Consider the following 12,887-nt stretch of genomic DNA (forward strand, 5'->3'; position numbering starts at 1 on the left):
ATGATAATGATGATGATGCCCATGACGATAATTGTACTACTACTACTACTACTACTAGTACTACTACTACTACTACTAGTACTACTACTACTACTACTACTACTACTACTACTACTACTACTACTACTACTACTACATACTACTACTACTACTACACTACTACTAGTACTACTAATACTACTACAAAATAATAATATTAATAATAATAAATATAATAATAATAATAATAATAATAATAATAATAATAATAATAATAATAATAATAATAATAATAATAATAATAATAATAATAATAATAATAATAATAATAATAATGATAATAATGTTTTTGTTTTTAAGGGTCTTACGGCGCTTGCCACACATTTAGGTCATATCAGCGAAGTAAAAAGGAAGAAAAAAGGATAGAAAAAAGAATTTACAGTGCCCCCCTGCCCACAATGGGAAGTCAAGAACCCCACTCAGAATAATAAAAAAATTAATGTTAATAAGAGGGGAGGGGGAACCAACCATAAATTTTTAAAAACTAACCTCCAAAAAAAAAACAATAACAATAAACTTAAACAACTTACCTCTAGCATTATCATTTATGATCTTGCCGCGACAATCAACCTCTGAAGGGTCAACATCTAAAGTAGTCAAAAGTTGTCCACTCCTCTCACTATTCGAGTACTTGACCTGGATGTTCAAATAACACCAAATAAGATCAAACCGAAATTATCGGCTTGACTGTTGCAATGGAGAATATTTTGCATTGGTTTGAGAGAATTTCCATCGCAATAATGGGCCCAAAACAATGCAGATTATCAGACCTGCAAATAAGTACAAGTCTATTGGAACATTTGGTCTTTTCTCTTTATAATCTTCGACATTATTTCTTACCCTGTCAACTATTATTAAAGTGATTCATAATATTTCACATGCTCTATTACAAATGGACTATCATTGCAAAAAAAAAAAAAGTAGGAAAATGAAATTCCCTTTAGAAATCTCTGACGTTTTCAAAAAGAAAAAAACGTAATTTTTTGAAATTTTAATTATACTTGAAAGAGGTAAGAAAGAAAAAGAAACTAAACCTTTAGAACTTCTGAAAAAAAGTTCCTTCCAATTTCTATTATCCAAATGAACAATAATAGCTGCTTGCTACAATTCAGATAGTGTGCTAACTTATCACGAATGCTTTCCAAAACCAATAACAGACTAAACTACCCAATCACTGCTGGGATGTTAAAAAAAATAATAATAATTAAAAAACCCAACTGAAGTAATTAAAGCCAGTCTTTTTACATTTGAATCAAGTGCTCTAATAATTGTGTTTATTTTGGGTTTTTTTTTTTCTAGACGACTCATTTGAGAATGGTTCATTACACAGATATTCATCTTACAACAACGACTGCATTCCATCTTTTTGTAATCTGTCCAACACTTACCACAATCGCCATATTGTAGCACGTGGGTCCATAGTGGGTGGTCAGAAGATTCAAGTGGAAGGTATTTACATAGAACTTGAGAGTGATCTCCAATGTCCTGTGATGGTAATGAAGATGAGAGAAGGAATTGATTAGAAAACAAAAAGAATTTGCATAAACTTGAAACATTTAAAATAAAATTCATGGTAGAATATTGTGTCAAAAATGCAAATCACCACTCCTTTTCCCCCTCTAGAATCGGGTCCAATTGGAAGCTGAAAATTCTGAAACAGCCAATTTCCTAAAGCATGTCAAATATTGGTAACCCTAATCAAAACTTACATTCATTCTTTTGTTTAAAACAAGACTAATCCTTCATATGGCAGTTTCTTACATTACAATGAAGGAGGGGCAATAGAACAGTCAGGCCTGTAAATGGTTGGTGAAAAAATTGTCGGAACTTTTTGAACACGCGAAAATAGACACAACAGGACAAAAATATGGACACAACACAGACATGACACTGACACGTCAATTGACTTAGTCAAATCATGCCACTTTCCCCTACTTATTTATAACGAGGTCCTTATTTTATGGTAACAAAAAAAAAAAAAAATCCCAATTATTTGAGGGCCCAGGTCAGAGTTAGTTGTGATATGAAAGGAAGAGAACAATTCCTACCCTTTGAAGGATGTGTATTTTCGCTCCTGTTTGTGTTAAATGTTTACGCTGATTCTTTCCTTTATTTGGATTAATTCTTATAGAAGAAGAAGAAGAAGAAGAAGAAGAAGAGGTGGTGCGAGAGCTTTCAAAGAAGAATATATATTTCGAAGAAAAATAATTATTTCGCATTATTTATTTCCGGTTCACATCTGGACGGAACCAAAAAAATATAGAGACTGAGAAATAAGAACCGGAGATATGCATGTGTGTCGGTAGCAAAATAGAGAGAAACCTTCCGGTTCGGTTCGACACACTTCTGTGTGTGCGTTATTTACTGACTAGGTGTGTGTGTGTGTGAAGATGACTCGCGCGAACTTCGCGACCTCTCTCCCGCTGGCTGTGGCACAGTAGGCAGGCAGTGAATACATCCACGGCTAGCGGAGAATGTAGGTGACATGATAATATTATAGCTTTTGTTTTGTCTTGTCTTTGATGCGACAAATAAAAGGGTTTTTTTTTGTTTTGTTTTTTTTTTAAGTCGGCATTTGAAACGGGATAAAATCTAATTTTTTCGAGGAACGAAATAAAAGTCTTTTATTTTCTTTTTTATTGGTTCTGTTCTTTGATGTTACGAATTTTATTTTTACTATTATCTTTTAAAATATTTTTTTAGCACTTATAGAGCAAAATCATACTGTCGGAAATCCGACAATAGATGGAAGATTTACAGGCCTGAACAGTGTAAGAAAATTCTCTGATGAGAGAAATAGGGTATGGAGAAGTGCCAAATGAAAACAGAGAATAAAAAGTCACAGGGTCAGTCACTCAGGATCCAATTGACACGACACCCTCCACCTGGCCGGGAGATGGATGACAGTGAGCGGTCGCACAACCGACTGAGCTATCCAGCAACACAAAAATATGGCTTTCAAACTTAGTACCAATCATGCGTCCCTCTCTCTCTACTACCATGGGGACCACAACAAGACTGGCTAACAAACCCACAAACTCTCTATAATTGGCAAGCAAATTAAGCTATCCACCATCCTCTGGTTGATGCGAAACATGACAAAAGGACATAAGCGAGGAATACAATGGGGTCTTACATCAACACTTGAGGATTTAGATTACGCAAATGACATTGGACTATTCTCCCATAGATTTCAGGATATATGCCAGAAGACTGAAAGTTTATAAATGGCAGCAAGACAACTGGACTCGAAGTAAACAGCAAGAAGACTCAAGTAATGAGAATCAACCCATTAAACAAAGAAGTAAACAGATGGTGACTGCAATGCAGATCAAAACAAGAATCAGTAAGTTCATTCGAACGTGCTGTAAATTGACACACACACACACACCACACAGAGAGAGAGAGAGAGAGAGAGAGAGAGAGAGAGAGAGAGAGAGGAGAGAGAGAGAGAGAGAGGAGAGAGGAGAGAGAGAGAGAGAGAGAGAGGAGAGAGAGAGAGAGGGGAGAGAGAGAGAGAGAGAGAGAGAGAGAGAGGAGAGAGAGAGAGAGAGAGAGAGAGAGAGAGAGAGAGAGAGAGAGAGAGAGAAGAGAGAGAGAGAGAGAGAGAGAGAGAGAGAGGAGAGAGAGAGAGAGAGAGAGAGAGGAGAGAGGAGAGAGGAGAGAGAGAGAGAGAGAGAGAGAGAGAGAGAGGAGAGAGAGAGAGAGAGAGAGGAGAGAGAGAGAGAGAGAGAGAGAGAGAGAGAGAGAGAGGAGAGAGAGAGAGAGAGAGAGAGAGAGAGAGAGAGAGAGAGAGAGAGAGAGGAGAGAGAGTGAGAGAGAGAGAGAGAGAGAGAGAGAGAAGAGAGAGAGAGAGAGAGAGAGAGAGAGGAGAGAGGAGAGAGAGAGAGAGAGAGAGGAGAGAGGAGAGAGAGAGAGAGAGAGAGAGAGAGAGAGAGAGAGAGAGAGGAGAGAGAGAGAGAGAGAGAGAGAGAGAGAGAGAGAGAGAGAGAGAGAGAGAGAGAGAGAGGAATGAAATATAAACAATAATGTAGGAAAAAATTTCAGAGAAGACTGCAAAGTTAATACAAAAAATAATATGCCCATATAAGTATAAGTCCAATTCTTAGAAACTGGGCGAGTCCATTTAGTTTTAATGAGAAAGGGTGGTATAGGACATCATTTGAAAATGACTGAATTCAAAAGTATTTTCCATAATTTAGTTCAAATGCAATTTAACTATATGAATACTGTAACAGAATAAAAAAAATTTTGTGTGTGTGTAAATTCATTTTTTTAAAAATGTGTTTACTTTATTACACAGCCAATCACTCCCTGCCATTAATGGGCTCGTCATGCCAACCAAATGCCTCGCAATGAGGCAATCAGTCGCAGCAATGTGTGTAAATGTCGGTGGCGGGCATGGTGGAAGGGGGGAGGTTTGCTGGTATATGGGTTGGTGTTTAGATGTCCAAACGGAAAAAGTACTTATGCTACACGTCTAAAATTTGGAAATTAAACAGAACCCTTGCTAATAATTTACCCTGCCACCGTACACACACTTTTCGAAATATGGGAAACAGCCTCAAAAAGTATAATAAATGGTACTAACTGAACTCGTACGCTGGCATGAGGATAGATTGACCTCTTTTCTAATTGTATGCATTTTTGTCAAAGGGTTTACCTGTTAATATTGTTTTGTTTTTTGTTTTTTTTTTTTGGTTTTTTTTTTTCTTTTTTTATTAATAGGTCCACAAAATAGGCCCAATCAGCAGGCCATTCTGGATCAGCCTACATCACTCAATTGTGATTAAAGTTGACAGATTTTCAACTAAATTGATTTAATGCTGAAATTTATTTTGAAAAGTTCTGGAGGAGCTGGAGGATCTGGTCAAATTGCCAAAAAGCTGGATTTCCAGCTAAAACCGGAAAAGTGGCATCCCTGTTAAAAGGAGAAGATGGCAATGGCTGGGTATGTCTGTTGCAGAACTGATGAAACACTGATAAGGAAGGCTCTGCGATGGACACCCCAAGGAAAGAGGAAGCGAGGCCGCCCCAAGGAGTCTTGGAGACGAACCGCAGAGAGGGACCTCAAACAGAGAGGTCTGTCCCTCGAGATGACCCCAAGAATAGCTGCTGACAGGACCAGGTGGAAATCCCTTGCATTGCCAAGTGCCAGCAGGCCTGGAGAGGATTGAGTGAGTGATCCTTTGTATGAAACAAGACATTGTAACATATAAACATATAGGACACACATGGAACAGCTCAGATGTTGGGTTGAATAAAATTCAGAAAAAGTGTTGAGCGGGCACTTGTATCAATAATGACCCCTTGACTTTTTATTCTCTGTTTCCATCTGGCACTTTTCCATATCCTATTTTTCTCATCATAATTGATACAAGTGACGGCTTCACAATTTTTCTGAATTTTATTCAACCCAACATCAGAGCTATTCCATGTGTCCCTTATGTTTATATGTTATCATGTCTTGTTTCATACAGAGGATGGTGGATAGCTTACTTTGCTTGCCAATTATAGAAAGTTTGCTGGGTTTGTCTCATTGTGGTCCCCACAGTAGTCGAGAGAGAGGGGCACATGATTGGTACTAAGTTTGAAAGCCATATTTTTGTGTGGCTCACAGTGTCCAAACTTTAATACCCTGGCCTCCCCACAGCCTTACCGCGGTTAACATACCTGCCTACTTGAAAATTTCAAATTCAGTAAGAAATACAAAATTCATCAGTAATTAATGGTCAAATTTCAGTAATACTAAAGCAAACAAAAATAATGATAGATACACCCTTTTATATATGTAAAATAAACTTAACATGTTATATAGGCCTACTACTTATGCGGGTCAAGCCTCAATCAAAGTCCATTTTCCACAGCATGGCAAAATATTCAAAAGAAATCAAGTCCAGTGAATAAGTAAAAACTACATCTGCTAAAAATTCTACACATTATTGAGATTTTCTTTGTTCTTTTCCATTCCTCTTTGTTCCTCGATATTGTTGTAAATTCGGTTTTATTGGCATTGACTTGGAGGTTATTTTTCATGAGGGTATTTTGTATGATGTCTATATTTGCTGGTGTTGATCCAATAAAATCTACATCATCTGCATAGGCGATTTCTCTAGGGATGGCATTCTCAATATGAGTCGTTGGTTTTGGAATGACTTTTCGAACTTCTTTCAGAGCGTGTTCTAAGTATATTGTGAACAGAATCGGGCTCAGACTATCTCCTTGGGGGGTCCCGATGTTACTTTCGAACTGCGTCTGTTTTGTGGCCCTGTATATCCTTGGTTGTATCTTTGTGTTGCTGAGGAGAAATCGGATTATTCGGAGCTCGTCTTCGTCTACTATGTCTGTTAATATCTCCAAAAGTTTTCCTCTGTCGATCGTATCAAAGGCTGCGGACATATCGATTCCGGTTATTGTTATGGATATGTTTTCTTTGAGTGCCTTTGCTGCCAATCATTTATGTGTCCATACAACGTCCGATGTGCTTCGGTCTTGGCGAAACCCGCTTTGGCTATGTGATAGATATTTTTCTATTTTCGGTCTAATTCTGTTGAGGACAATAGTTGACAGTGTTTTTCTTATGGTATTCAGTAATGTTATTGGGCGCAGGTTGTTTACTTTCGTTTTTCCTGGTTTTTGTATTGTAATTAGGACACCGCTGTTTATGTGCCAGTCTTTGTGTGTTGAGAATGTTTTGTTCATTATGTTTGCAATGCTTAGATCCAGGGAGAGGGTACCGCATTTCAGCAATTCAGCGGGAATTTCATCTTCGCCTGGGGATCTGTTATTGTTTAGGCACTTTATGCTATTTCTAACTTCAGTTGTTGTGATGCGGTTGTTTAGGTCTCTAGGGTTTCCTGAGAAGGGCGATATTTGTGAGACTTGTTTGTGAAATTTCTGCTGGAAGTGGTCAGTTACACTGTCAAGGATATCGTTGGGATTTGTTGTCTGTTTGCCAAATTTATCCTGTAGTTTTGGGTTCTCGAATGGTTTTCGGTTCAGAGATTTCGTATATCGAGGAACAAAGAGGAATGGAAAAGAACAAAGAAAGTCGGCTCACTAATTGGAGACACCGAGGATGTACAAAGAAGAAAACAGCTATCAAACGCCGCACTCAGTAAACTCACCAATGTATGGATTAGAGGTGACAAAATAAAGAGAAAAACCAAACTGAAACGGTACCGTGCTCTTGTAAAACCGGTACTTCTGTATAACTGCGGCACTTGGGCGTTGACAAAATCCGAAGAAGAACATCTGGATGCCTTCCATCGCACACAGCTAAGAAGGGTACTGGACATCAAATACCCAAAAAAGATCTCAAATGAATCACTCTATAAGATCACAAAAGAAAGACCAATCTCCCTTGACATCTTACAACAACGATGGCAACTTTTCGGTCACATACTACGCAGGGACAAAAACATACCAGCTAACCAAGCCATGTCGGGATATTTCCAAAAACACGGGAACCTTTTCAGAGGAAGACCGATCACAACACTCCCTGTGATCCTAAACAAAAACCTCACAACACTTAGACAAAGCATTAGTCTCATAACGGCAGGGGACCTTGAAAATCTGAGAACCCTAGCAGAGGACTGGCAATATTGGAGACACCTCACACAGGAAATACTGGAAACAGCCAAGGCGACCCGATCTTTCAGTCGAGACACGAAAGGCATCTAAGTCAAGTCAAGTATTGAGATTTTTTATTGTAACATGCGGTAAATAATGAAAAAAATTTTTTTGGTAAATTTAACGTTCCGACCATTTGTATCAGTAATATTTCTTCTATTTCCGTAAGTCCGAAATTGTCCTTACACTTCGGTAACAATTACGGACGGTCCATAATAATAAGCAGGTATGGGTTAAGCGATGCCAGATGTGTCAGGTGATGACTCACCCAATTTCGGCGAGAAAATGAACGGCGCGCTTGCTGGACTTGCATTTTATAGTAATTGTATGCAATCAACAGTTGGGCATTCCCGTTAAATCAAAACATGCCACTGAAAGTATGCAGGGTGGAAACTGTTAGTAATTATGTAATTGTTATGACATGAAAAGATAGAACAAAACAAATATAGGTCAATTTTTTAAACAGATGATTGTTTGAACTTTTCAATTTAAGTGTCAATTACATGACAATGAATCCGTAGACATCCAATGTTTTTGTTTTATCTTACTCTTAAAACTATTAAAATTATAACTTACCCTCAATTTCGTTTGCGCACTCATAGTTAATCCAAAAATTGGAGTAGTTATATCCCATTAGTGTGGTGGTAATAGTAGTAGTAGCTCCTCAAGTTTGGCTTTCATTTCTACCTTATGTAATACACGCTTGCTCCTCATTTTTAAATGTTCAATTCTTCCTAATGATGTGTTGTGCTCCTCTTTTCTATCTTCATTATCAATATAATATACGACCTCTCTATCTCTCTAACACACACACATTCACTCTCTCTCTCTCTCTCTCTCTCTCTCTCTCTCTCTCTCTCTCTCTCTCCTCCTCTCCCTCTCCCCCCCCCCTCTCTTTCCCCACCCATATTTATCCACTTTCAAATCAGACTGCCACTATCATCGCATCCCTCTCTTCCGAAACACTTAAATTGATAATTCACTTACAATTCTTAGAGGACGTATAATGAATAGACTTGAGCTCAAGTTCCACAAATATATTAAGGCTGTGTATCTCCACAACCATCAGTCACATCTACACAAAAACAAGAAAAATATTTTCTCTATGTCCCTCACAAAAAAAAGTCTTTTCCCTAGCTTTTTTTTTTTTCTTTTGTTGATAAGGAGAATTCAGCACATATTCTACAGTCTATCAGGTGGTTTAAAGGAGTCTCCCGTGAATGCTGAATTATAAGTGATGTCTTTTATATCTGTTAATTATGTAACCTGATACTTTGGACCAAACAAATATTAAAACATTTCTGTATGAAAACTTCCAGTAAAACACTTTACACAGTAGATAAAAATGGCACTAAATAGAAATATATTTTTCTTAAGCACATTCTCCACAGAGTACACATTCAGATAATACATATGAGTGCAAATGTGTACATTTAGCATTTAAACCCAAAAATCGCTCGTGCCGCAAACTTATTTCAAAGCTTATATCAAAGACAAAGACTTTAAAATGGGGAACCAGTTAAAAAAAATAAAACTTTATGGATCCAAACCAGAGTTATTAATCAAATTAATCCCATCACTCACATCAAATTTGATACCATTAAAAGAGCGATAATCAGTTATATTTTAACTAATATTATTTCCCGAGTTGAAAACCAAGAAACAGTAAACATTGCACAGAAACAAAGCTAAAAGTGGATATTACATGAAGAATGAAAATAAAAAGAATCATTGTAATGGTTTAGGGAAAAATAGGGGGGTTTTCAAGGCAAAAAATTGCACCACAATGATGCCCTGCACGCGCCAGGCCTGCATGCCTATCGTGTCACGGTCAGTTACGTTTTCCCCGAGAGCAAGGGTATCAGGTGTCAGGTGGTCAGCCTTGTGTGAGGCGATTGAAGTAGATCTCAGAGTCGAAAATATGAATATGTGAGCTGGATAGCTCAGTCAGTTGTGCGACCGCTCGCTGTCCTCTCTCTCCCGGCCAGGCGGAGAGTGTCATGTCAATTGGATTGTGAGTTTGGCACTAACCTTGTCACTTTTCATTCTCTGTATTCATCTGGCACTTCTCCATACCCTATTTTTATTATCATTATTGATATAAAAGCCTGCTCCAACTTTTTCTGAAGAAAATTCTCTGAAACTTTCATAACAGTGGTGATTTAACACTTATTACAGTAACATGGCACTTAAATGTTAAAGAAATAAATAAGTGTTGTTCTGTAGGCAATGTTTTTGTAACTGATGCAACACGAGGTGGTAACTGACGCAACAAGCTTTGAACAGTGCGCTCCAAGTTAATAATTAAGACATATCGTGGAGTGATGTTAGTTAAAGATCTGAAGAAGTGTGTATGAAAGATGCCAGATAAAGCAAGAAAGAAAAATACAAGAAAACCCCATCCAGAAAAATCAGTCTTCCTCAACTGGGGATCGAACCTCAGACCCTCTGATTACTGGTCAGAGATGCTACCGTTACACCACAGACCACAGAGGTTCCTGATAGTTGGGACACTTTTAATTCCTATATTCATCACAAGGGTATGTCTAATGCTGTGAATCCTTGCTCGCATCACACAAGACAAACATTGAACATGAGAGGACAAGGACGAAGACATTTGAGTAGCTCCATTTATATTTTTTTTAAAGCAGCAGGCAGCGATGCACAATAAATGTGTATGAAATATGTAAGGCAAAGCAAGAAAGAATACAAGAAAAAAAACATCCCAAAAAATCAGTCTTCCTCGACTGGGGATCGAACCTCAGACCTTCTGATTACTGGTTAGACATGCTACCATTACTCCACAGATGCTCCCGATAGTTGGGACAATTTTAATTTCTATATTCTTCACAAGGGTACATGTCTTTATTTTTTTAAGACGAAGATGATGGTGATGATGACGATGATGATGATGATCATCATCATCATCATGATTATTATTATTATTATTATTATTATTATTATTATTATTATTATTATTATTATTATTATTATTATTATTATTATTATTATTATTATTTTTATTATTATTATTATTATTATTATTATTATTATTATTATTATTATTATTATTATTATTATTATTATTATTATTATTTTATTAATTGTAGTAGTAGTAGTAGTAGTAGTAGTAGTAGTAGTAGTAGTAGTAGTAGTAGTAGTAGTAGTAGTAGTAGTAGTAGTAGTAGTAGTAGTAGTAGTATCATTGTTATAAATAGAAATAATTTAAACAATACCGATTGAAAGGCAGCTCAAACCCAATCTGCTCCAAATAAGCTGCCACATCATACGTATGATTTTCTGGAGGCCCAAAAGGGTAAATGTAGGTACAATCTATAAGAAAATAATGTCAAAATATTACAACCTGCCGACAAAAGAAAAACCAAATATGAAAAAAAAACAATTGGAATTAAAAAGGGTCTAAATAACCGAAATAAGCATCAAGAGATTTCAAACGTACAAATACTTCAACAAATACTTCCTTTATATTTCTTTCAATTGTCATAATTTCGAATTTAATATAATGGTGTTTTAATTTTTTTTTTTTTTTTAAATACAGCAAAATTTTATCTAGACCATTATTTAAATTTACCTCTTTCTAAGCTTTGAGATGAGTGAACTATACACTTATTAATGTCAGTAAAGTATGATATCAACAATAGCGTTGTTTTTAACCCATGCCATATAAAAACAAAATAAGTTGCTTTTTAAATATAACATATTGATAAATGAAATATCAAAAACAGAAATAAATGAACTAAATAAATAAATAAAAAAATATTTAAATTTTTAAAAATTAATGCAACTCAATGACATTAAAAAATGTATTAAAAGGGTGACAAAATTAGAAATATGGATCTATAGGATATGACATGCCAAGAAGAGGTAGAAATTAAGAGAAAGAGGGCCACACCCTGAGAAGGCCAGCAACAAATATTACCAGGCAGACTCTTACATGGAACCTGCAGGGAACTAGGAAGAGCGAGCGCCTAGGAATATCTGGAGAAGGCCATTGATGATCTAATTACTGAAAGCTTAAGGGGAAGGACGGCAGTGAAAACCAGTGATGTATATCAAAATCATCAATTTTTTCTTTTATCGATATTTCGATTCTTTGGTCAATTCTTGAAAATATGAAACTCCATGCTCAAAAACATTTTTTTACCCTGTGAAATCTGTGTTTATATAAGGTGAGGTAAGTGTTCTATCAGTGCTTGATGCAGATAAACACGTTTATTCACACCTTGGTAACACAACTGAAACAGCATCGAATGCCATGAATTTTCATATCGATATGAAGATGCATCTCTCCTTTGCCCGTCATAATCACTGGGACCTTTCTTGTGGAAAATTTCCCCTCCAAAGGGTACATTCATAAACACACTATCCAGATAAAAAAGAGTGTCACACATTTCATTTATGTACGCAACTTCCTTATAAGGAAAGTTCGCGCATGAGTCAGGACTCGCTCATTGGATTGCATAAGAATGCGCGATCTGTGCTGGCTGTGTGATTGGCTGGTGCAATTGCTAATCGGGGTCAGAGGTAGAATCCTTTTGTAAACAGTCAGTGGCTTTGTGATGTGTTGAGATTGTATTTTACTAATATTCAAGATAACTTTTTATAATTTTACCACAGACTTTGCTACTATTTCAATTTGATTATTCTTGACATTGTTGCAATGGGTAAGAAGGGTGTTCGTTCACGACGATGCCAGCGCCACCAAACTCAAAATGCAAATGAGAGTCTGCACAGTGTCATCTGGAGCAAATGCTCAAAAGCAAAATTTGCGTCAACCAAGGTTAGATTTTCCACACGAATCTCAATTTGTGAATTCAATCATGGTCCACAAAGTAGTACAGCCATTAGACACTTTCTTGGACAGAAACAAAGCTATTTCTCTGCTCCTCTCATGAAAAAGAGAACGCTGAAAAGAATTTCCACTAGTCGACAACACAAAAAAGAAAAACTGACAAAACGTCGTTCAATACGAAAAAACGCACACCAGGAGGGAACGAGAGATGGGAGTTCTTGAGGGAGGTCCAAGCTTTGTTGCTGGTGTCTTTTAAACCTAAATTGTTATAATGTAAGGATGTTTACCTGTTTATGTTGCTAACTTTGTTATTAAATTGTCATTTTCTCAAAATACGATTTTATTCCATAAAAAATTACATTTCGAAAAAAGTATTGTATGTAAATACTTAAAATTTACACCA

General features: G+C 36.6%; 1 protein-coding gene across 24 annotated transcripts in view; it reads right to left on the reverse strand.

Annotated features, from left to right (window-relative positions):
- LOC144979050 (mucolipin-3-like) overlaps positions 1–12,887 on the reverse strand; it is a 116,042-nt gene that overhangs the window by 35,701 nt on the left and 67,454 nt on the right. For all 24 annotated transcript variants that reach the window (XM_078925704.1, XM_078925756.1, XM_078925734.1 and 21 more), the window contains 3 exons: positions 10,908–11,004; positions 1,428–1,524; positions 570–675 (listed from right to left, as the gene is read on the reverse strand). In XM_078925704.1, coding sequence (XP_078781830.1) covers positions 570–675; positions 1,428–1,524; positions 10,908–11,004 — 300 coding nt within the window. The remainder of the gene's footprint in view (positions 1–569; positions 676–1,427; positions 1,525–10,907; positions 11,005–12,887) is intronic.

This window comes from Berghia stephanieae, chromosome 1, assembly GCF_034508935.2.
Source record: "Berghia stephanieae isolate SIO BIC M18660-M18661 chromosome 1, UCSD_Bste_1.3, whole genome shotgun sequence".
NCBI lineage: Eukaryota > Metazoa > Mollusca > Gastropoda > Nudibranchia > Aeolidiidae > Berghia > Berghia stephanieae.